The sequence below is a fragment of the Diplotaxodon limnothrissa genome, linkage group LG9 (genome assembly GCF_057381915.1).
Source record: "Diplotaxodon limnothrissa isolate DT_005_m linkage group LG9, D_limnothrissa_male_GT1.1, whole genome shotgun sequence".
NCBI lineage: Eukaryota > Metazoa > Chordata > Actinopteri > Cichliformes > Cichlidae > Diplotaxodon > Diplotaxodon limnothrissa.
The window spans coordinates 12,331,939-12,358,312 of record NC_140604.1 but is presented as its reverse complement, the minus strand read 5'-3'; the positions used below and the strand labels follow the sequence as shown (position 1 = coordinate 12,358,312).

Below are 26,374 nucleotides of genomic sequence, written 5' to 3'. Positions count from 1 at the left end.
CTGCTGCCTGAGGGCTGAGCTGGTGAAGCACATCTGATCTAAATAAGTATGTTGGTGATGCATCTCAGCTGAGTGCAGGTATTTGTGAGATAAAAGAGGAAGCATTTACTCTCTGTCCATCCTCTCCAGGGGCACCTGGGGGTCCCATTGGTCCTGGTTCTCCCTAAGAAAAAGAAGAAAGAGATCAGAAAGACACACAGGTTGAGGTTAATGTCTCACATTATGATGTTCTTTTATTTATTTTGTAGAATTTTCTAGTTGGAGCTTTTAATTTGAAAACTACATTAGTGTCCTTTCAAACACTGGTTACTTTTTTGTTTCTTCATCCTTGCATACTAAACACATTATGTTTTCACTTCCTGCTGCATCTCACTATACTGTAAAAGCCTTCATACCAAACCTTTGATGCTATAAACCATTGCTCGGAATGAAACAAATACGACATCATAACACAGATTTCGAATAACCAGGTGACAGGCAGGATGTCGTACTCGACAGTGATTTCATTGGTAATTTTTCAATGTACAAACCAATTACCGAGCTTCAGTGCGTGATTAATGCAGGTACATTAGTGGAAGCCATGTAGCAAATTATAAATTGTTAATCCATTTTCCCCTCTTGGCATAACAGTTCTTCACTCAGCACACTGAAATTTAAGGATGTTACTCAACATGATCTTAGAAAGATACTGAAATTTCAAACTACATCACCCACTACAGCCAACTAAAAGAGATCCAAGATATCCAAACCTTTGGTTATTATTGTAATCTAAGACGGCTAATCCTGTATAACTGAGAGAGTTTGTTTTAATGCCAGTTTTGTGACTTATCACACGAGGAAGCAGTGTTTTGTTCACCTGCTCAAAAACATCTAGAGTTGTTTCTCGGGCAAACGATGCTCTGTTTTATATTTACTCTCAGTGGATAAATCTCACAGCTATTCTAAATCAGAGAGCTCTGCAAAAGGAGCAGACTGCACATGATTTAACGTATGAAGTGCCATATTATGCTCACCCTGTGTCCTTTTTCACCAGGCAGCCCAGGAAGTCCATCAAATCCTCTGTCACCCTGTAAGGAAACAGTACGCAATATTACAAAAGCAATCTTTATATGGACAAGAGCACTTCCACTATTTGCTCTTTTCTAGTGAAATAAACTTTAAATGTTATGTAGCAGCATTTGTACCTTAGAACCTGATTCTCCAGGCATCCCACGGGCACCATCAGCTCCAGCACGACCCTTAAAACAGAAGCGAGATTAAAAATATGAACACAGATTTTGATACCGCGGAGACGTTCAGAACATAACTATGGGATTCTAGATAAGTAAGATAATATTTTTTTTTTGTTATATCTGCTTTAAAAACACGCACTTTTCTATTTTGTATTTTAGTATCAGTCTCCTTTTTCATTTCTGTAGAAAACTACCAGCGACTACGTTCTATTTATATCATCAGATAAAATGTCAATATTTGTTTTTTCATTTAGATTTACTCTTCCTGTGAACCAGTTGGCTTCCTGGATGTTGCAAATTCTTACCGATAGATGAAGAAAATGAGTATTTGTTTGGTTGTTATAATCAGTAAATAATGAATTAAAACCAAAGAATATGTTTATTTTTCAGATTTGACTCATTTTTGAAGGGCAGCTTACATTTCTCTTATTAACTCTATCTCCTCCTTGCCTCACTAGTTTTTAGGGAAAACGTTAGAAATGACAGTGCAAGATACATTTCATCCACTGCATCCATACATAACTAGCTTGCATACTGTTTATTTAATTAAGCAATATTTAATCACATTTTGTGACATTAAAATCAGCTAAGGTCCTGCATTTTAATTAAGCTTGTATTACTAACTTGCAAATGACTGGTTTATGTTTATTAGTATCCAATTAGGTCACGATGTTTGGCCCTGCAGAGGGACTGAACCGTGACACTAATTGCACCCTACATTCATAGTCAGTGTTAATGTTTTGGCATTTTCAGACAGATTAACTGCCCAGCCATTGATCCGAGGATTGGAGGGACCACAGGCCTTTAAGCACATCTCAAGCAATTGTTTGTTGGAGTGGAAATAAGCTTCTCAGCTACTGAGGAGAGACGACAAGTACAAACAACCACACAACAAACACAGAGGCATGCAAGCACACACACACACACACACACACACACACACACTGCAGTGCGAGTGCTGGAGGTGAGTGAGTTCACTCACCCGCTTGCCTGCCTTGCCAGGCTGCCCTGGGGGACCTTGGGTGCCACGAGGACCCTGTAAAAGCACATGAGGACCAGTTTGGTGATCAGCAGCACTATTTGTTTCTCAGTTTGTGTGAAATGTTTTCACTCATTCATTAAGTCATAACTTATCCCTCACCTGAGGACCAGGGTCTCCACTTTCACCTTTCAATCCAGAAATGCCAGGTGGACCCTAAAGTAAGAGAACACAAACCAAGCATGCTTATATATACACATCTTTTCAAGCTTTTTTCACAGTTTCCTTCAGGAAAGATTATGGAAAACAGTTCTTTAAAAAAACAGCAGATGGCGACATTTTACAGCACTCAAACCATATACCAATGCTCATCAAAATAAACATCACTGCACCGATTATTTTTAAGCACAAATTGGCACATATGATATTATAAACTGCAAGACACTCCTATCAGATTTTTGAATCATGGATTATATCCACCTGGCTTAAACGCTGATCTTTATTTGCTGCAAACAATCAGCTTCTAAACGCTTTGTGCCAAGTTAGAGTTCAAACTTATTTGCAAGACTAGCCTGATAGCTCCAGGTCTAGCTGGCACCAGAGGCCTAAGATTACACATACAGGTACAGTGATAGATCGGTGTTTTATCTGGCATTCATCTCTGGGCAAGTCTTTTGTAGGGTCTTTTCCTGGAGATAAGCTGTGGATCTTGTATCAACAAGCCCAAGAAAAAAAAAGTTTGCCCAGTTGCAATATGTAAAGCAGCTGTTAACATGTTTTTCGTTAACGTGTTTTTCCTCTGTTTCACTGAGCAACAAAAAAAACGTACTACTCTGTATTTGATTGTACTTTCTTCTAGTACCAACAGTACAAAGAAAAATGCACAAGCAACAAAAGAAGATATTTTATAATCCAATCTAATAAAACACTGCATTTTTAAAAATATGCATTTGATTAACTTGATCTTGAATACTTGTTCCAGATATATACAATGGCTGTAAATGACAACTTTAATGAATACAATAAACACAAAACTATGAATAATAAACATATTTAGAGATTGAAGAGCTGTGTTGCAGCATAAATTCCACAGGATAAATTCTCACTCACCACTGGCCCCGATCTTCCCGTCAAACCCATTGGCCCAGGGGGTCCTCTCATAGCCAGCTGCAGGTATGGGCACAGACAAGAGCAAGGTCAAATTTCACTGAGGCAAAAAAAACATTCATAATACTTTTTGCAAACTGCATAAACAGCACATGACGCATATCTTTATGCATTTTTCAGAATTTTCCTTCCCATTTTACATATTTTGATAGTCTGTTTTCTAGTATCCTGGCATGTCTGCACTTAATAATCCTTTTTTTTGGGTCTTGGTTAAGAAAGTTGTGGCGCTGCTCACACTACATGATCACTACATCCTATTCTGAGATGCCTCTCATCTGGACTGCAGTAAACATTCTTTATCATCCTCCAGTTGCTGTCTCATTGTGATGACTTTAACATTTAATAATCAGATTTAGCAATTATTCGGTTTACCTGTTCAGTTATTGGGTCTAAAGTGAATTGTCTCTTTTTCTAAGTGCCCATCTCCTCTTCCACAAAGATGCAAAGACTACACCTGTTTCTTAGCCCACCCACAGACACTGAGCCCCTGAAGTATTTTTAACAGTCTCTCCTGCCTGTCCACCTGTTCAAAGTGGCCTTTTCATGCTGTTGCTCTTTAGCCCACTCGGCATGTCTCCTTTTAGCCCCACAAGGACAACAAAATGCAGCACAACCCCTCCTCACCAAAATGCTGTCTCTGTCTTCCTTCCCCTCCTTTCCCCCTACAGCTCTATGTAGCCAGCAAGAGGGGGTAGGGGTTTGTCCACAGCCTTTTGGTTTCCCTGTGGCTTTTAAAATGTTGTTTCTACTTACTCTAGCCTGTGAAAGGATCGCCTGCGCCTGGGCTTCTTGGGCCGACACCACTGGACCCTTCTCACCATCCCCGCCGAAACGGAACTGTTGGACACACACAGACAGCGCATTTTGTTCAGCTCACTCTGTCATCACTACGCAATATCCTAAAAATGATCTTGGTTATGGATATATGATAAGTTTGGATGGAATGTAGTTCTGCTGTATGAGCACTTACTGGAAGCATCAGCATGGTACCAGGGGGCCCCGGCAAACCGTCAGCACCAGGCAGACCAGGGCGTCCAGGAGGACCCTGTGATACAGAAGAGGCAAAAAATTATTAATAGCATCAACATTGAAAACAAATTATGGCACGTGAAAAAAGTGTAAAAAATACATTTCCATAGCTGGTTATGTTTATAACATCTAACCATTAGCAAATCAGTTGTGGCAAAAGCTCTCTGGCAGTTTCCTGTGGACTTTGTCACATCTTTGTTGCCACTGTCGCCAAAGTGCTTGCTCATAGGGGGTCATAGGATTGTTGGGTTTTTCTCTGTATCTATTATTGTGCGATCTACTGGAAAAATATAAAGCGCCTTGAAGCGACTTTTGTTGTGATTTGGCGCTATAGAAATAAAATTGAATTGAATGGAATTGAATCTTTGTATGTACTACCATTTATATTTTGGCTGAATTCAAGAATTTATGATGGTACAGATCGCTAAAATGACTCAAACACGAGGGGGTGGAAAGCAAATTTATACAAAATGTAAAAACATAATTATCTATATGCTCTGCACTTTCATCAGTGCACCCTGTGACTCTGTATGTGTGTGTGTTGACACTTAAACAAAATGATTGCCTTTACTAATTTGCTGGGTGTTTATATATCTCTCTGTCGATCTATAGATTTTAACTAAACTGCATAGTTCATGTTCAGATTAAGGCTCTGGTCAAAGATGGGTTACACTGACCCTCACTGAGTACTTTTTTCCTCTTCCCAGATTACAGCCCTGTTTGACATTTTTTACATTTTCTGTCCATCTGTAACTACATAATAAGTATCTTTATCTGAGCTACAAAATTACAATTTTTACCCGACACACTGATGTAGCTAGTGTGGCTGTAATCATGTGTCTGTGTATGTGTGTGTCATCACGGCAAAAAGGCAGACGCGCAGATACCTGCTATACCAGGATTCACAGCAATTTGCTGCGTGTTTGTTTGTCCATATGTCTGTAGACAGGCTGTGTCATGACAGCATCAAAACTATACTATTTACATTCGGGACACTGTTTAGGTGTATAGATGGCAACAAGAAGATGTCAACTTTACAATATATATAGACTAGTTTGATGTTGGAAACACAAAACTACTGAATCTCTACTCAGGTGATTTATTACTTTTTTTGCTCCTTTTTAGTTTAAGTTTTAATCTTATATTGTGCTATTTCTATTCATATCATTAACATAAATGCTTAATTGCACAGATACTAGGAATGTCCATCGGTGAGCAACACAACCATCTGCAATCCAAAACTAACAACCTTTTTTCCATCTTTTCTTTTTAGCCGTATTTGTGCACATGTGTGAGCGTGCAGCAGAACTGTGGAACAGTTGGTTTTAAGACTTTTATAACAATACTTTACATCTCAGGTATAGTCTCACTCACCTTGGCTATTGCTGCTTATGCTAATGATGAGCAGCAAGGAAGTGAAAATAACAGCTCAAGACTATTTCTGTCTACTGACAATAATCTATTAATACACTTTCAAGTGCACTATTGTAGAAATGAATGACTGTCAGAGTTTGAATGTGCTAAAACTTGCTTTTAACCATTCTTACAACAAGAAGTTTAATTTCAGTGAACTGTGTGTAGCACAAGTAATGCCCCCAAGATCACTAGTGTTTGATATTCATATTAACTTTTAATGGTAAGCTACACACAGTTCATTCAGTATTATTCTCAATGCAGTTTTCAATGCAATTAGTGTGCTATAAAATTTCTATTCCTCACACTGCCTTCCTTTCACATATAAAACACTGACACAGATCGTTATTCTTCAACGCGTAAATGAAGTCCACCAATAAATGAACCTATAACAAAATAATTTCACTAATTCGGAGTGTCTATTAAGCTGTCCAGACATTCATTTTCTGAAAGAGTATAACCGGAAAGAACATAGTTGAATTCAGAATTCAGAGTAAATCCACATAAAAAACTATGAGCTTGGAGACATAAATGATAAACCTACCCTGTCCCCAGGATCTCCAGAGGTGCCTGGGGGTCCTTGTAGGCCTGCTGGTCCTGGAAGACCCTGAATAAGCAAAACAAAGTTAGCAGACCAACGGAGTGTCAACTCAGGAAATTCTGACAAGAGTTGATAATTTCGCATAATTAGGTCTCTTTTTTTCCCAAAAAAATATACTCACTGCTGGGCCGGGGGGTCCTGGTGGTCCTTCAATTAGCATGCCCTTAAAATACAAGCAAAGTGTTTATCACCACAAATAGTGGGATATGCAAAAGCAGTATCATAGATAAGTTCCAGATTAGATAATAATAGGAAAAAATTGTGTTCTGGAGATGTTTAGATAGCACTGCAATGGGATCTTTAAAGAAGTATATAAATAAAACTGTGGTTTGGGTTTGTCACTATTTCGTTTGGGTTTAATATGATTTAAAGTTCTAATAAAAGTGAGACTGCTCGCTCTGAGAATAACATTTTTCTAAAAAATATGTGTACCAGGAAAGTGATAATAAGTCATAATATTTGGACAATTATCGACTTTTTGGAGCTTACAGGTTCAATCACAGCCGGCTCGCCCTTCTCTCCCTTCTGTCCAAAGCCTGCTACGGAACCAGCGACCTGCAGTTAAGCAAGAAAAGTGGAGGCAGTTTTATAAATGTAAAGCTAAACCATGGAGCAGTTATTCTCCACAGGTACAAATAGCACTAGACTAAGTAAATCATGGATAATACAAAGCGAGACATTAACAAACACTAACAAAGAAGAAGGGTAATCCTCATGAGCGACAACGGACCTCTGCATGCTTGAAATGGAGTCGTGCTGTCATTGCATCGTCACTGAGCAGTGTGGTTAATAAATGATCACCCAATATAACATACCAGCGGTTATCTATGTAAATTTAGTATATTTTATTTCCCATTATTTTTCCAACATTGCAATTTAGCAAATACACACGAGTAGCTGAACATAACAAATGTATAATATGAGTAAGTTCTTCCTTATGGAGGTGGAGAAGGTGTGGTGAGATTAGAAGGTGCAAGTCTGGGTGAGCTGTGTGTGAGATGGGTAGTAAAAGGCATATAAGGCCTCATCTTAACATTCTACAGTATCAATACCCAAAGGCGCACAGACACATAATGCACTTAATGGAGTCTGGTTGTGTACATTTAGCACAAAGTTGGGGCCAAATTTTCCAACATAGACACAAAATGAGGAGTTATGTTAATTTATATGGTCTTTATACTGACTAAATAACATACTGTGACAAACTGTTGATTAGTAAAGTCTGCATGTTCTTTACAACTGTGTGGGTGCACTATGCAGACAGCTGCCTACGATTTATAGGCTAATTGCAGTCCACAGTGAGACGAGCAGAGGGAGGGATCACAGCCAGCTGCTGAAAGATGAGGTGGGTAGGGAGGTGCAATAGGCCTTGTTTGGTATCAGTGGGTGTAGGCTGGGTCAGCATACACTGATTAAAAGATGTGTATGGAATAAGTGTCTGTGCTATGTTAAATAGAAATCCACCTTAATAACAAAAACTATAGCGAAATAGATGCATGCATAGTCCCTATGACCGCTGAATCACCAGACACACACTGTTGAAACAGCAGCAGATCACCTGATTCCACACTTAACGTGTCAATGACGCATTTCCCATGCCAAGCAACAAACAAAGAAGACGTGCACTGAAGGACTAAGTGAAACCACGACACACAGAGTCTCTAATGCATGCTGTTCATGCGCACACCCGTCAGTCACCAGGTCCGGGTGTGATACTTACAGTACTCTCCGAAACATCGGTTTCAGCAGCGACCCCAGGCCCCACCTCATCATCGTAGGTCGCCTCAGGTTTAGGCAGGGCTGTGCCATACTCATCATACGCCCCATAATCATACAACCTGCTGTCAACCTCGCCCAAGTCATACTGGTTTAGGTCATACTCCTTAAAGTCATATGCGTCCGCACCAGTATCCAAGGTGTCCTGTGCTTCTGCAACAACGGTGGGCTCTGGAGCAACGTGAGTGGCCTCGGTGACATATGCACCGACAACATCTTCCTCCTCAGCCTTTCATGTGTTAACCAAGCCAAGGGGGTGGGGATAATAGTGAGCAACCAAGGAAATGACAATGTTAGTTAAGCGACTGAGGTAAAATAATCCATTTTAAGATGTTATTAAAGAAAATTGCAAGTTCATTCAACAGGAAATGCAGAAAAGAAAAGAAATGGTAACACTTCACTTATTTTGAATACCATATTGTCAATCTTAGATTATCTTTAATGTGAGAAAAACAACTACACTCTTTTCACTCTTCAATATATCACTCCATTACAGCCAAGTACTGTGATATATGTATTTCAATAAATTTACTTGTTATACCAGAAAAAAAGGAATAAATAAAGTGTTACCATGATAACAAAACATAATCATTATCAGTTTGGCAATCATAGATATAAAGAAAGGCTTGATGTTATCCGAGCCTGCTTTTCTCTCTCATCGTATGGCCGTTCTGTAAATGGCATACTGATGCAAAAAGCAAAGAAAGGCTCAAACAGATGTCACTAAAGACATCAGCAACTTGCAAAAACATCAAATTATTTGAAGTGAAGTAACTGAAACGCAAATAAAATCAAAATTAGCAAATCAATTTCTATTAAAATGTTTTAGCCACAGCGATTTTCACCACAACCACGATTACCTGGCACAATAGTGCTTTTCAAACACAGTGGTGATCGCTGTGGATTTAGTTCTAGAGCAAGACAAAGTGGATGCAATTACACTTGCTGTGGACATTTAGGCAAATTAAGCATTAAAATAATCACATCAACTTTGTCAAAAACTGCAGTATACAATGCACAGTCATAGCTGGCTGTGAGCGTTAAGCCTTTTGATCATAGTTCTTTTCAAGGTAATAAGAACAAATAGTGACCAACACAAGGCTCATGTTGTGATGGACAACAGGAAATTTTATTTTTTGTTTAGCAGATAATCTCTGCTAAATAATTTACAATCAGTATTTTTGGATGACACAGCTTCTGCCATACAAACACACACACATATGTATATATATATATATATACACACACACACACACATATGTATATATATATATATACACACACACACACACACATATGTATATATACGAGCTAACTAAGCTAACCCGTTGACGCCGTGCAGCCCCACAAACGGGGCAATCCTCGCTAATGGAGATTTGCCGCGTTAATGCGGTTACAGCGTAATTTTTATGAGATCAACACTGACAGCACTAATATATATGTATATATATGTTTGTGTGTTTGTGTGTGTGTATTTTTGTTTTTAAGCATTTAAAATTATCCTCTGTCCATCAATTCAAAGGTCAAAAGACAGAGATTCACTGACTTGAATCTCCATGTCTTTGTCATATCATACCAGGCACTTCCTTGGGTAAAATCCTGGTTCATACTCCCCAAAATAACTAACACAGAAGTGAGTTGAAAATTACCTCATAGGGTCCACTCGTGGCAAAGGGGGACTGAGTGTGAGTACCATCTACAGTTCCGTAGTCAATGTCTGTATTGTAATCTCCTTCTAAATTGTTTATCTGAGTCATGTTGAAAAAAGCAAAGAAGAATAAAGGTTAGCATAAAAGCTCAGACTAGAGGTTATTTGCTGAGGTCTTCTCAAGCTGACTGAAGTCGCTGCTACCTCTACACTGAGAAGGTTAGCGAGGCTGAAATCTGCCATCACAGATTTTCCCTTCTGAATTCAGGGCGGGAAGATCTTGATGGGATGTTCTCTAATCTCGAAATGAATTTTTACCCTAATATCGCCTCGGTGTTGCTCCGGTGCTGTAGCCTGGTAGCCAGGCATCTGATGTTTCTTCTTAGTGGAATACTTTTTAGCTTTTAAGGGCTTGGGCTTAGTTTTACTGGGGGGCTTTCTGGTCATCTTCTTTTTCGAGGACAGACTACGTTTCTTTCTCTGGAAGAGGTGACGGTGATAAATAATACCAAACATGGAAAATGGAAAATGGAAATGATTTGAAGCCACACTCCTTGATTGATGTACAGTATTTTTTCAATACAATTGTGTTTCCAGAAGCAGCTGGATACACAGTACTTGGTCTGCACGTATCACTTTACATATTGTTCATGCAGATCAACTAAAAAGGGCTGCAACTGGAGCCCTGATCATGTTAATACTACTGCGTGACAGTTGGGTAGAACAGGGTGCTGTACAACAATCAAGGACTGAGCTGTTCATGTGACACACAGGAACGATTTTAGGACACAGTCAGGCACAAGCGCACAAAAAACAAATAAATAAATGCATAGATATGAAATCCACAGAAGAGTACAGAGTTGCTGATATTCCACAGTGTATACAGTACTTTCAAAGATATGCTGGAAATTCACTTAAAGCAGATGGCATTCCAAGAGAAGGCTGTAGACAGACAAGACAGGACTAGCACACTGTGTATGTTTGCATCCACATTCAAATTTACACCTGCAGTACTGCACACTAAGGGCATGATCTCAATATTTTCATGTCGCAGGGCAAGTCGACCTTTTTAGCTTTGACATGAATGTAAACATAACAGTGGGACACGGAGACAATACACGAAAGAACCAAAATCTAAATGAGACAGCGCAAAAACATCTTGTCCTTCGCTTTTTCCATTTACCTGCGGCTCAAAATCATCATAGGTTGGACTGGTTTCTGTCGTTCCCTCTGAATACTCATCAAACACAGAGTAATCTAAATCATCAGTAGTGTACTGGAGAGGATGACAGAGGAGGGAGAGAGGTTTTCATGTTAGCAATAGCAAGACACATCTTCTTTCAACTTCTTTCAACAAGAAAATGACACACATAATTTAAATCAGCTTCATCATCCGATGTGTTTAAACAGCAAACAGTTAGATAACCGAGAATTCATGGATGTGTTGGATAAATATATCTGTATTGTACTGAACACAAATGGAAAATCAGCCAATCAGTACTCTTTTACTCCTTATTTGTATAGTCTGCAACAAAAATACAACATTGCAGTAGTAGTAGAAGTTTTAGTCATGATTATTAAATCCTAACAGCTTTGCATGTCTGTCGGTATGTCAGCATGCATCACTCTAGTGCAAATGATGAACTGATTCTCCAGGATCATAAACCTTTAGGTTTGTGAAACAGTGAAAGATCAAGTCAAAGCATTGCACTTTACCCTGGGGAGTATTTCCCAATATCGAATTTATTTTAATACATTAAAATATAAAAAGAAGGGTAATTAAGGCTTTAAAACATCTAAGCCCCTCCTCTGTCACAGTTTAGTTTATATTCCTATTTTTATGTTAGCTACTATGGTTGATTTGTGGAATCTCCACCACCCTCCCTGGTGGTTGCCTGACCTCTTCTGGCTCCTGTGCCTGCAAAGAATCGCTGAGGGCAGTGTCACAGTCTGGGCTGTAATGTTCACAGTAGTCGTATGCTGCTTTGGGATCCTCTACAATCAGAAGCTGCTGGATGTCCCCCTGCAGAAAACAGAAAAACAGAAAAAATAAGCAAATTTCTACCACACATGAATTTCTTTGCCAGCTTTAAAAATATACAGTCAACATCTGAAATCCTTATTTCGTTGCATGTTAATTTGCATGAATATTACTAGTACTGACAACTCCCTAAAGGATTATGAAACCTGATCACTACCTCCCTGACAAGGCAATGCTGTACCCAGGCCTACTGGCATGAGGGTCATGCCTCATCTTGCTCACAGACTCACACAACATCCACACACACTGTGTAAAGTGGAATAAATGAAAATCTTAAATTATAGACACTTATAGAGTCTGGCAGAGTAGAGTCTTGTATGATTAAACAGCTTGAAGCACAGACCACAGAATCCACACCGACAAGGCGCAGGGAGGAAACCGAGTTCAGACACTGGGAAATTATTGTTATCAGCACTGGATTTTACCTCAGGAAAAATAAATAAACGAGTATCATCAAGACACAAGAAACACCTGGTGTAGTCGTGTGTTTTACTATAAATATAAAAGACTTTATACTCAGTACAACAACTATAGTGAACGAAAGATAAGAAAATGAAATGCAAACAATCCTGGCAATGCAGTATTTCTGTTTTTATCCCACATATGCCTTATCACATGTGCACAGGGAATATACATTGAGAAAAATAAAATTTAAGTGTCATTTGTGGTTTTGATCATTTAATTCTAACTTCATATCCTGCCACAGCACACAGCTTTTTTACACCACTTCAAAAAATAAAAAACATATTTGCCAAAAATGTTGGGTACGTAAAAAGCAAACACAAGAATCTTTGTTTCCCCTCGAATCCTTGTTCACAAGTCAGCTATCTGACTCAAACTCAGTATTTTCTGATTTGCCTAGCAAACCCACAAGACGACATGTTTACCCATAAAGTCGATTGTAGTGAGTGTCGAAAGGCAATTGTGTTACAGCTCAGCTGACCACTAAATAAAGACAACCAATTAAGCAAAATTTGTATTGCACACAGTTTTAAGTTCCTAAAACACAAACAAAGGTAGATTTCAAACATGATTTATGAATGTTTACTGTGTGACCGGATACCGCAACGCTTGACACCACTCCAGCACTGCCAAGCCCTTGGTCTTATAGCCAAATCAAACAGTTTTTTTCTTTGGCGTCTAGAACTGCTTGAACTGAGTCTCTGCAGACTGACTTTGTGCATCTACACGCTACACCACCACTGAACCAATGGCTGGGTGAAGGGTGTTGGATCTGAGGCAGCTCACAGGTACAATCCCAACATATCTGTGTCAGCAGAGGCACTATAGGTGGAAGAGCAGAACAGAGTATTGGAAGTCAGACAGAAGAGGAATCAAGGAAGCTGAAACTTGGCAGGAGAATGTGTTTGTGTGTCTGTGTGCACGTTTGTGTGTGCATGCATGAACTCTCCTTTTGTTAAAAAAACAGATCTATGGAATCCTTGACATGTACCTCAGAATAAACATCAATGTGTTAGGGCTTGCTCCGTGTATAACGATCCATCCGCATCGTGTTTGACTGCATCACTTTGGCAGTCCAGAGAATCCTGCCTATGTTTCTGAATGTAGGAATGCATTTGTAAAAATTAAACCTCATACTGTCAGTTTAAAGTTAAACACACTGCAACTGCACACAAAAGTCTATCTGATGTACCATAGAAAGCATCTTCTCTGTCTCTGGTTCTTCTAGCTACTGCAGTTGCTCCATTCCTTGGACTGCCAAACATCTGATCTTATCTGTCATGCCTAATTCAAACTTTCTGTTTTATTAGGCTAGTCACAACATTTCTGCTCATGCCAAGTCATTACACTACATATATTACATTTTAGTAGCCACACTCTTGGATCGCACAGTGGGACAATTAAATAGCTGTACCCACAGTGTCTGAAAGATACCACACAACTAAGCTTTTAGTAACCACTCAGTACCAAGGTCCGGTCTCTTCCCTCTAAGGACACAAATGGAGACAAACAATAGCAGCAAAATGCCAGACACAGAGCCCAAACACACATTTATAAAGCTTAAGGGTGATGTCTTTTTGTTTAGTTTGATTTAACATACCTGTCTGTGTATACATTTACAAATAAAAAATTAACTTGTGTTATCATTTGAAGACATTTGCCATATTGTTCATTAAATCAAAATTTTACTTGTATAATGATCATTGAACAGCTATAAATCAAGCCTGGAAAGAGATTTGTGTGTGCCTCAGTCCAAGTGTTTAGGGGGAGGGGACTCAATAAAAAAAGGTAAGATCAAGCTTTCTCCTGAATCAAGCTGACATGTATTACCTCACATGTGTCACCATAAGACCAACAGTGAATGCTTGAACCCTGATTTGAGTCAGCTGTAATTAGTCCACGTCTGAGAGCCACCCTTCTGCACACAAATAGGTTGTGGAGACATGGTGTTCTCACTCAAAACCAGCTCAGCACAATTAGTAAACTTCTGACTGCGTCATGACCAACATATTCAACAATAGTTATAATTAGAAAAAAAATGATCAAAGATGGGCATTCACAATCAAGAACACCAGTAAAGTTTTAATAGATAAAAACATTTTAAATTAAATTTAAGATTTTATTCTTGGAGACTGCTGGGATGATAAATGTTGAAGCAAATCTATATGAATCATCTCATCATCAATATACCTGCCAAGTTCTTCTTTCATCTCTCAGGTATAAACCGAAATCCCACAGACAGCTTCTTCCTTTAACGGTTCATTAAAATGTCTTTCCAGTAAATAATAAGACTGCTGCAGACCTGCATTACAAACAAGAGCCAAACCACAAAACCAAGACAAGGTAAGAGAGAAACTAATATTAAATCTGGAAAGTAACACCATGAGGGCTCCAGAGACAGACGGGGATTTAGAGAGAGCAGCTGGGATGGTAAAAGATGTTTTGTACTGGGAAACACCTGGGAAGAGTTACACCACAGTTCTAAGCCTGTCTTCTAATGTGGACTGCTGAGAAAAAAAGGGGTGAAAAAAGCCAAAGCAACTTGGAGTAAAGCCAGAACTCCAAAATATGCCCCTCCTGGCTACAGAATACCTCTGTGCAGCATGGAAGCAAGCCCATGAGGTTATACATTAATGACTGCACTGTTAGAGGTCAATAAGAAAAGGGAGGGCATGAATAAGAGCAGTGGGACTAAGATCAACAGCTGATACTTGTCAGTCCTTGTAGAAATCAGTTTGCTACTCTATACCTGCTTTATCCACCTTGTGAAGCATCCCATGCTACCAAAATAGTAAAGTTATGTAATGCCTTTGAAAAAAATCCACTTTCACAAAGGGCTTTGGCAAAGAAGTTAAAGCAAAATACAAGACTAAGAAACGGAGATGCACTGATCAACCAGCCAGGGACCACAATCAACTGATTTCCAAATTGTTCAAGGCGGTCTGTTTCAGGCATGCGCAACATCCACACGTGTGCACGCTCACAGCACTCACAGCCACATGCTAACATGTCGTTAGCATGGAAGCTCTTCACTGTGTGTGCAGACACAAAGTTTGCCAATGTAAACCGCATCTGTTGTCACAAAAACAAATACCATAACAAATGTAATCAGACACTTAAATCACCCTCACCCACACATCCAATGGATCTGTTAAAGAATCTAACAAGGGAAAAGTAACTAAAATTAAAGCTATGCTAATTTTAGTTAATCAGGATAAGCAGGGTCAAAGCAGTTACGAAGAACATTATTATAATTTTCAAATAAATTTACCAGTTATTACATTATTATCTGAAACATGTCTTTGTTTATTTCACGGATCGTTGTTAACATGTACTAGTTAAGTCAAGGAGTCGCTAATAAAAAGTTATGTTTGTTTTTTTTGGAAAAACTGCATCTGTCTTATACTTTATGTAGCACAAAGTGACAGAAATAAACCTGGAAAATAATCATATTTGTGATCTGCAAAGGGCAAATTCTGACATATATCTTTTTTTACATTCTACCTCATCCTAACCACAAGGCATCTTGGGATATAAATAAACATGGAAGAGGTCCACGCATAGTAAAATTGTTGGAATCGAGAGGTATATTGAAATAACATCTATTTTTTGAACCATTAGCATGCAGCAATGTCACCTTTTTCTGTGACAGTTAGCTATTTGTTTGTTTTTCTCTCTCAGTTAAAGTCCTACTTCAAGTTCTAAATACAGAGGCAAGTTATCACTGGCCAAATTTATCATCAGCATGTGTCCTTTGACATACTGTAGCCAAAGGCAACATACCTTTAAGTCTAACCACAGTCAGCTGTAATTAGACAGCCTCATACAACAATTACAACAATATGTGATTTATAATCCTAGTAAACACTAGAATGCGCAAGTAAGAAAAAGAACTCAAAAGGCAAAGTGATATATCTGTGCATTTATACATATATATATATGTGTGTGTATATGTGTGAGTGTTTTCACCAGGCATGAATAGACAGTCTCGTTTAACACAGTAGGGAGGCCTGAACCTAGGGAGGATACAGTGGGAGGAGGGGGTGGTGAGCATGGGTGAGTATGCAGGGAGGGGAGGAGATGAGCAACTAAGAAGGCCTGAAGGCTCAATGAAAGACTCCCATTCATCTAAGCCAGATCCCTTTGCCATGGTGGTCGCCTCAAACCTGAGGCAGGTACTGCATGAATAGACATTTATGAAAAATGCAGGTGAAGTTGGGAAAATAAATTCCAAAATTTGAGTAAAGAAACACATAACAGCAATGTGTGCTATCTAACCCTATAAATCGAACACTACTCATTTAACAGAGAAGTAAAACTTTTGGACAAACTGGCAATTTTGTATTTCTTACATTTCAAAACATTTTTTAAATTTTCTTATACATAGTTATATTTTTACCAGGTCAAATCTCATAAAACTCGAGCAATGACCAATTTTACAAAAAAAAAAAAAAGATCAAAACATCAGGGGGAGGTCTGACATCATCTCTCATTATAAAAAAATTGGCATGAATGTAAAAGGTCGAGGTATTTCCTTCCCCTCTACTGTACATCCCAGCATGCAATGGGCACTGAGGATATCTGAAGAGCGCAAGGACAGAGAACAGACAGGAGACCTGTTCCAAAAACTACACAGAGAAGATCCTGTTAGGTGACTTATGGCTCATATTTTCAGCCCTTCCACTGCCAGCCTCTGACTAGACACACTGTTTGATACAAACACGGGCCTCAGTGCCCCCCCCCCCTCCCATAAATCTAATCAAAACTGACAGGATATGTGAAAGCAAATCTGCTTATAAACGTTTAAAAAAATAGTACAACAAATAGGAATAAGTCGGCCATCATAGATCATAAACTACAATCTGGTTTTGTCAGCTGATAAACATTTTTTAGATGTTTTTAGAAAGATTATTCACTTGAGATGAACAATCCTTTTTAAGGGGCTCTCACAAAAATAATCAGGATATACAACATAAAAAGCAAAATAATGCTTTATAAACGTAAACAGGATAAGCAAACATGTTCTCATAACATGAAGTGGTGTGACTGTTTGTGCTGTCTATGTCTTTGTGTCTGATTTGAGCTTTTAAAGGTCTTTAATGTTGGATTTATATATTAGACACTGATGTCTTTGTTTTATCTTTTCTCATCTTTGTGGAATATATTAAAATACATAAGTGAATCATCCACATAAATATATGCTTTAATATACACCTGCAATGGTTACTTTTTTAAATAAAAGTAAAAGTAGGCAGTAAATCTAGTCTGTACCACTTAGGCAAACCTCAGTCCAAAATAGTTCTCATGCAGCCACCCAGTGACCTTTATGTTTCACCATAAATATCATGACAATTCAGCCTCTGTTTGTCATTATTTACGTCTGCCTGACCCACTGCCACCATCAACCTCTGGATGACCTGCGCCTCAAAGCAGAACAAACATCACACTGAACGAACAAATGGTAACAAACCCAAACTCCCAGACAGTTACTCATACAGTCTGGGAGTTTGAAGCAGAACAAAGCAGATTTGTATTCGATTTATATTCAATATCCCTTAGTTATGGAAAATTCTTCTGTGGGAAGATCAAATAAAACAGCAAATGTTAAAGTTGCCACAAGGTAGCTTTACTGAAAATGAGAAGCGACAAAGCTCAAATGGTCTCAGATATCTCATATCTGATACGCATGTTGTCAGGATCACAAGGATCTGTGCCAGCGGGATTTAAACTATAACCTACTAAACAACGCACTTTCAAAACTGGGTAGACAGTAAATACTCTTTCAAATTAAACAAGGGAAAAATGCATTTAATACACACAGTAATGGATTAAACTTCTACTTTTTCAGTCACAGATGGCAGATGCATGGTTCCTAAACAATGTGCCAAAATACAAAGCAAATGTGTCAAAATGCAGATTAGAAAACTCAATCACAAACACTGTACATATGCAATCCACCACGTTGACAACCTTACCTGGAAACCCTCCTGATCCAGTATCCTGGTGCCGAACACAGTAATGCCATCGGTGCTGACGGAGGCATGGTCACTCCTGGGGAGGTTTTTGGTGACCTTGTTCTTACAGTCTACAATGATAGTGGCCACTTTGTTCTCCACACTGATGGCTACACGATGCCACCTAATCAAGGACACACACAAGGAGAAAAGCAATAAATGAAAAAAAGGAAACATCTATAAAGTTCAATAAGTTAACTGCTTGTTATTTAATCATTTTTGAAATGTTGTTGCATGTTGTTGCTGTGGGAATTCTCACATAATAAAAAGGCCTTGACACAGCAGATAGCTGCTAAAAAATATTATTATAGGTGTCAAGTACAAATTAGGATATCTAATTTAATTTAATTTAATCATAATCTAAAACAACATCAGCACTTTAACAGTATGTAGTCCACTTTGACTGCTTCACAACACAACTCAAGGAGAAAGAAATTCACAATACTCATTACAATACATGCTCCAGTGTTTATGGTATATTTTGATCGACAACCGCCATCGATGCAATGGGTTAACTGGGGTCACACGTGAGTCTGACACCTTCCTTGCCTCTGCACCATTTGCGCTGCACTTGAGGGCTATTGCATACCAGGCAGCACTGGACCACATTCTTGCCCCCACACTTTGGCCCTGTTTAACACGGGATTACACTCATTAAACTCCAAACTTAATCCTCCTTCTGGGTTACTTAGCATGACAGACGTTGTGAACATTGTGGAAAGTGTGTGTCAAGATCCAGGAAGGCTTGCCTTGCCAGAGCAGGAGACAGACAGTCAAAACATTGTTCACAGGTGGAAGATGAGACCTGACAACATCTTAACTTAAGATAGCAATCAAAGACCTTTTTTTTAATCACAGATATAACTGTTTCTGATAATTCATTTATCTGCGTGGTCAATTGTGTTACCAAAAGTGAAAATGTGTCTTTGAATATCAGCTAAGTCATACAGACACATTCCAGGGCAGGAAATGGAGCTTGGAGAAAAATAAATGTGCAACACTCTCTGGGATAAGCACTACGGCACAAAGGACTATTTGTCACCTTATGTGGCAGAAAAGCAATCGTTGACTTCAGTCAGTTTTCTCAGACTTTAAGTGCATATTGATCGGAGGGGTAAGATTATATTTGAAATAGCATATTATTATATAAATCATATTTAAAAAGTGTAATTATGGCAAAACTAAGTTGCATCATATCTTATCCATTTTTCTAAATAAAAGAATGCTCCTTTTTACCTCATTAATAGCAGATCATTGTACCTCCCTATTCAGCCTGAGTGTCTGCTTGCTAGTACCAGTGAATCCATCCATGCATGCAGCTATAGCCACTGAAGTTTTAAACAAGACCTTGAGCTGGAAAGTCCTCCACCAAAAACAGTGCACTCTCTAACAAAGCAAGTAGCACATAATGGGCAAAACCGCCTACAAGACTAGCACAAAGCCGGCTCAGAGTATCTTTCATTTGCTGAAAAATGCTCACGAAGCAGCATTATTGCTGACTTTTCAAGGATTTGTCAAGCTTATTTCTATTATGATAACAGCATATATACTATAACTCATCTTAAGCCAATTTAGAGCACAAAAATATTGTGACTGGGTTCTGACTTCCTTCTAAAGTTCAGCATGTTCAGCAAGTGCAAAATCCTTTAATAACACTGGAAGAAACTGTAAAGCACAGCAGCCTTTCTGATTATTTATCCCCAGCCTGTCCCTGCACATGGACTCTTGACAGTGACCTAAAAACTCCCACTGAGCATTTTGTGATTTTTGAACATGGGAGAAGATAATCAGGTTTATGCTAAATGTTAAGAGGCCTGTATTTCTGGTACTGCCCCTTGCCTCTGTCTCTAAAATAGCAGAGGCAGTGAGTTCATAGATGAGGTCAGGTTGTCCATAGCAGTCCTGCTGTGCCCCAATAATCCAGTGTCTGTCTCTGACCTGTCTCTATGCCCACAGACCCCTGATGAGATGGCTAATCCGGTGATGAGCACCTGCAGCGCAACAAGGGGAAGATCTGGGTTGTTTTCTCACTTTTATTAAAAAGAACAAGTCAGTGGGAATCAGAAAATATTTAGCTTTACATGGTCATTAAACTATTTTTAGGCTGATTAAAATAGCATTCAATGCATTATAGGAACGCATAGTCCAGCAAAACTGGCACCAATAAATAAATGCTGGATCACTTTGTTCAAAACTATTCAGTGCTGCAAAATGCCAAAGCACTGGCATGTTTCCTTTGCCCCATGTTGCATTTTAACACCCTTCACTCTCCACACCCATTCCCTCTGAGGTCCTGTGCATGTGTTCGAATACGTGACTACGTGAGTGAATGTTCGAGATCTGACGTACTTTCCGTCAGCAAGGTTAAGACCATCAAACAGGGGGTATTCCTCTGGGACTGGCTTGCCATTATGATCCTCATACAGGAAGATAGGTGAGCGTCCAACCTCCACGCCCAGCTGCTGGACTCCTTGCTCGTTGTAAATGGACAGCAAGAAGGACTGGATGCCAGATTTGGGACGCACTGTGGCTAGGATGGCGAAATCCTCAGGAAAAACACCACCTGCATGGTCAAAACAGAAAAGTTAATGTGACTGAGATGATCTAATAAATAAAATTTAATTTCGCCCAGCATCACTTTTCTTTTCAAAAGTAATAAATAACTACCAATAAATATTTTTAGTACGTTCTCAGTAAATACTCATTTTATCACAGTGAATTACAATAATAATAACACTATAATGATGCGACATTACTCGCTTTTAATTTTGGTAAAATATTAAGGCGCATGGAATATCTGCATGGTATGTTTTTCTCATGCTCACCTAATGTCGTGATAAAAGCAGTCACTAGCAGTTTGCACATAGCAGTCTAAGGTTAAAGGTACTTACCAGGGAATAGCTGTGTGGTGGGGGCACTGATCTGGACCTCCTTGGCAACTCTGTAAGCTGTATCTGGCGTCGATGCTCTTCGGTTTGCGCAAAATCCTGTTGTTTTTGTCACTCCTTTGGGGTAATTTTCAAATGCTAATACTTTTAGGACATCCACTGGCTCTGCTGTTTAAAAGGCAAAGAAAACATCAGGTTATTGCAGCGATTTCTGTGGGCAACATGAAGGTGCGCTTCCTTTTCATAACCACCTCATGAACGATTCAGGTTGGAAACATAAAACGCAGTCCATCAAGATAGTATGCTAAAGTGAAGGTGCATTCTCAACAAAGTCCAAAGATATTAAGGGAACAATGATGAGTGTTGGGGCTTTTAACATTTTTTTTTTATATAAATAAACATGTCATTGTGCTTGTAAATAAATGCAGGGCACTAACAGGACTTCTACCTAATGTTAAATTAAATTTTTATAAATTATGGCTTTTTATCAAAAATATGTGTGTTATGCTGGTTAAATGTGGAGTTCAGTTTCTTACAATAAATAGTTAAATTAGGAAATGTGGCCTTGCCCAGGCTCTACAATCTCATCTGACAGGAAATGTCTAAGCCAAGCATACCAATGAACAATGCACCAACAGAATTCGAGCTCTATAACACCTGGATAGGTTTACCTTGATAAGACTCTTCAATCTGATGTGCTTTACATAAAGGAGCCTATGTGGGTGCAAATGGACTCCCATGGGAAAGCATTGTAATTATGCCTTCTATTCAGACCACTGTCTCATCATAAAACATTAGGTTGGGAAAACATCAACTGCAACATATACCATATGTATATATACCAACATTGGCCATATAGGCCATTAGCAGCTGGAAGATTTTTTTTTCCTGCCCAAGGTCTGATAAAAATGTGAAATATTTGATGGATAAATTCAGCAAGCGTTATTTATAGACAAATGAGTTTAACTCCTGAATATGCTCAAATGACAGTTGCTCAGTTTACTCCATGAAGCAGACAGCGGTATCTGAATAAATCAGGCAATACAACTGCAGACTGCTGGATGTAATAACACTAATGTGTTTTTCTGGAGCGGAAGCATGCAAAGGTGCCTGAAAGCATCAGTAAGCCTCTTCTGATCGCTCTCAAGCCGCTGTTATGGTTGGCATGTTGAGGTCAAATAACTCTTGTATTTCTCTAACTTCTTGACACAAGAGGATGTTAAAAAAAGTCACTGATGTCGATCTCAACACTTTCTGGTTAACATTCCAGCAATGGCAAGGAAAAGAAAAGAAAGAGCATGTTTCATTCATTCGGAGAAGCATGTGCTCTGGGAACAAGCTCCTGTCTTAACATCTACAACTGAATACTGAATGTGCCACTAGCAGCTCTCATACAGAAGGCTTGTATAAGATCATTAGATAGTCACAACAGGTCAAAATGCTAGCAGAGAGCTGATCTCCTTAAACTTGGTGCACTTTGAACTTTGAAATCTGAAGAAGTCACAAGGCCGTTCACAAACACCAACCGCTAATAGATCCCTCTAAGAAAAATCTGTGTTGGCTGATTAACTCACTCGCATTTCAACAAAACGCTCAAAGGAAGATAAGGCAAAGTATCTAAAAACATCTTAAATAAATGCGAAGTTGAGAGCATTATCAGCCGTGACTGTGGGAATACCCTCACTAAGGACAACATGGTCATTTTTGTAGCTTGTGAGGATGAAGCAGCTACTTATTTTGGAGCGTGAACTGAGGAGCTTATTGTGAGTTCCCGCAGAGTCGCTTTCAGTTCAGACTCCAGGACTCATATGTTCCAGATGTGCCAATTTGGCCAGGCTACGACCCTCATACAGTGGTGCTGTGAAAACGTCAATACTGGCCAATCCATCAAGGTGGCCAAATGAGTGTGCACAGATTTTAAAAGAGTGCATCTGATGAGCTGGTGTGTTTGCCCTCAAGGCTAAGTAAATAGGCCACATAGCTGTGAGAAGAACTCAGGATGGACCTTCCTTAGTGTGGAGGAGGAACCAGTACCTAAGCTGCTAAATACTCTGTTGTTTCATCACTCCTTGCGTGGATGATAATGCAAACTATAGAGAAAGAGGAGAATGGGAGGAGCAATATAAAGCTTTGTTGCCATAAGACATCAAAATGGACAGATTTAATTTATTTGTCATGTTCACAAGTGTACATCATTGTAAACTGCATGTTCCAAAAGATATCATCATTCACATCTGAGGCCAAATACTCTCAACTCTAACTAAACTGTACATAACACTCCTATAATAAATCCCACACTCACTTTCTCATTTTCAGCATTTTTGTCTTTTAAGGTAAAGAAATGTAAAATTGGCTGGTAAATAGAAGAGGACCTTTTCACCTGCAGCTCCCTGAGACTCTAATAACATCTTCAGAGTGTCTCTCTCCCTCTCTCTCTCTTTCTATATATATAGCCCCTCTCCCCCACTCTCCCTCTCTGCTTCCTTTAACTTCCACCACGCTGCCGGCTAAAACAAGACGGCTTTATGCTGCTGTCATACCAAAGAAACTTCACTGAGACCAACCCAGTTTTCAAAGCATTTCCCCCCACTCCTCTTCCTTCACTTTACTTTTCCTCACACTATCTCTTTTTACTGTATGCCTCCATATGGAAATATGGGTTTGTTTGCCCCATTGTGTTTAAATCTCTAAATGAACTGACAATAACAATAAATGTGTGACAGCTTCAGCAGACAAAGGTCCAGCAAGGAGCTGATTAGCTCTTGTTCACAGTTGGGCATTTTAAGGAGAAGACTCTGGAAATGCTAGCTTTGTCTGCTGGAATGCACATCTGAGCCTACGCCCCAGGGGCTGAGAAAACGTGTCTGTACACTGCTAGATGGAGAGGGCACCCTACAGGAACAGCTCCTACTGCCATAAAGAGTGGCGAAGAAATTAGGACCATAGAGCACAAAGTCTGCAGGAGGATATTTAAATTGTATAAAAATGTCTCTAGTTGTTTAGTTATTAAACGGTACATTTTCAATTTAGACCATAAATTCAGTAATTTTCATCAAATTTAACAGGTTCTGTAGTACTTTAACACAACAAATGATACCAAAATGCTGTGTGAAGTAGATAAATGCACAACAACGTAATCATGAACCCCTGCATTTGCACAACATCAAGTGAAACAATTAAACTGCATTTATTTCTTGTTTTGCAGAACACGCTTTCAGTCTACCACTGAAAACCCACTAGACAAACTGCAGGTATTGGACAAATATCACTATGAAGTTCATGTTTATCTCCAACAGCCTTTTTTTAAACAAGGAGTCCTTACAGAGTTGTCGGCCAAGATGTGAGACCCATGTAATCCTGAACCATGTCACTTGTGGCTGTAATGGTAGGCTAGGCCCATACGCAGGTCTGCTCTTTGAAGGCTCTTAAATCATAGGGAAGCTCAAAAAGGACCATCATCAAATAACTGCTCAATACTTAGAGAGGAAGCATTCCCACCACGGACACAACACAGCCTTGTCCTGCAGCTGACCAAACCTTTAAGTGCAAAGTTGGTGGGTGGCAAGGGGGAGGGGGGATGCACAGGCCAGTTTTTGGGCTTTGGTGTGGACCAGGGCAGTGTGGAGATAGGGTGAACCTGCATGACCACTTTTAGCACCCACACCGACAGTTGATTTGCACTCTGCTCTGACAGGTCGGAGATCCACTGAGACCTTTCATAAAAGCGGATTTCATGAAACGATTGCTGCTGTTCCGCAAACCACAACTTTCACGTCAAAATGTTTGTGCCCAAGAACCTTCAATTAAATATCTTTCCACACGTTCACACGTTAGAATTTCACCCACTGTATAATATGAGACTGGCAATCAGATCACGGCCAAAGTTAAACACCAATCCACTGTTGAATATATCTTCAGCCAGGCATGAAGTAAAGAACTGCATTCTGATATGAGTGGTGCAGTTAAACAGTTGTAAGAAACAAGTGAACAAAGTCCAGGGTCCGACAAATGTCCAGTGCCATCTGGCTGGAAAAGCCCACCCTGCTAACCGTGTTCCAATCCACCTAGGGGACCACAGTTCAAACAAAGAGGTTTCTTTTTGCCCAAGTGAATCTTACAAAAAAGAGAGAGAAAAAGCACCATGCTCTGTTTCCTGATCTTTATAAGTGCATACCAGCGGCTTAGGATGAATTTAATTAGGCCATGTGTTTCATATTTGCCGCAGACGCTTTTCATTCATGCGTAAAAGTAGCACGAGGTAAAATTTGCTTTAATTAACGGGATTTTGATCAACTAATACACGCATTTCAAGCGATTCCTCACGAGCACTACCTGCGCCGCCTGTCTCAAAGTATTTAACGGTTCTCCTCACAGTGGCAGTAACAGGGCACACCTTTGCGGTGCCTTTGGTTCGGCTTTCATCGGCTTCTAAATATGGGGCAGTCTCACCTTATTGTGACTCGTTTGTTTGTGAAACGGGAAAACACGTCTAATTGCGATGCGAGCATAACGCTGCCTTCTCCAGGTAAGTATGTTACACCCCCACCCCCCAATCTCCATCATCAGTTACCTAGGTTTGCCATCCAGTCGGCGTTCCGTACACCGTCCCCTTTTCGGCAATACAAAGTTTATTAGAGGCGTTTGGGACCTAGTAATCTTACCTGCTCTGACATTAGCAGCCTGTAGAACCAAGGTTATAGTGATGAATCCGGTTACAGTGGAATCCATAAGCCACCTTTTCGTTTTCCACCTTGTGGACCACCTTTGCATCTCCATGGTCGCGCGCCCACAAGTGTATAAAACTTCTGGGCGACTTAAGTGATTTTTACTGACGTCCCTTCCACAATCCCAAGTAATGATAGATACTGTCCTACAAAAAAGCCATATGTGACGAATTTAAGCCTCTTCTCTCAGCCACAACGAGGCCCTGATCCTCCTGTACCGTGCCCAGCCTTCACAGTGAAGGTAGTCGGGCTTTATCCAAAACGCAAAGAGTGCAATCGGTACACTTGGTGCGTCCACGGACAGGAGGGCTGGGCGAGCTCCACAAACCAGAGCAAGGATTACAGGGAAATGACAAGTGAACCAGCCCCCGATTAGCAAATCACGGGGCTGGAAATTCTC

At 39.6% G+C, this 26,374-nt stretch overlaps 1 protein-coding gene across 2 annotated transcripts in view; it reads right to left on the bottom strand.

Annotated features, from left to right (window-relative positions):
- col11a1a (collagen, type XI, alpha 1a) overlaps positions 1-26,026 on the bottom strand; it is a 66,132-nt gene extending 40,106 nt beyond the window's left edge. The window contains exons 1-19 of one of the 2 annotated variants that reach the window (XM_085361955.1): positions 25,912-26,026; positions 21,254-21,418; positions 20,712-20,925; positions 18,324-18,486; positions 11,746-11,868; positions 11,029-11,121; positions 9,847-9,945; positions 8,120-8,426; positions 6,911-6,960; positions 6,543-6,584; positions 6,365-6,427; positions 4,349-4,423; positions 4,132-4,215; positions 3,322-3,378; positions 2,374-2,427; positions 2,215-2,268; positions 1,185-1,238; positions 1,014-1,067; positions 110-163 (exon numbers count right to left, since the gene is read on the bottom strand). In XM_085361955.1, the coding sequence (XP_085218081.1) occupies positions 110-163; positions 1,014-1,067; positions 1,185-1,238; positions 2,215-2,268; positions 2,374-2,427; positions 3,322-3,378; positions 4,132-4,215; positions 4,349-4,423; positions 6,365-6,427; positions 6,543-6,584; positions 6,911-6,960; positions 8,120-8,426; positions 9,847-9,945; positions 11,029-11,121; positions 11,746-11,868; positions 18,324-18,486; positions 20,712-20,925; positions 21,254-21,418; positions 25,912-26,026 (1,920 nt within the window). Of the gene's footprint in view, positions 1-109; positions 164-1,013; positions 1,068-1,184; positions 1,239-2,214; positions 2,269-2,373; positions 2,428-3,321; positions 3,379-4,131; positions 4,216-4,348; positions 4,424-6,364; positions 6,428-6,542; positions 6,585-6,910; positions 6,977-8,119; positions 8,427-9,846; positions 9,946-11,028; positions 11,122-11,745; positions 11,869-18,323; positions 18,487-20,711; positions 20,926-21,253; positions 21,419-25,911 lie in introns of both variants that reach the window. The other variant, XM_085361956.1, reaches the window with a different exon arrangement.
- Positions 26,027-26,374: the final 348 nt, after the last annotated feature.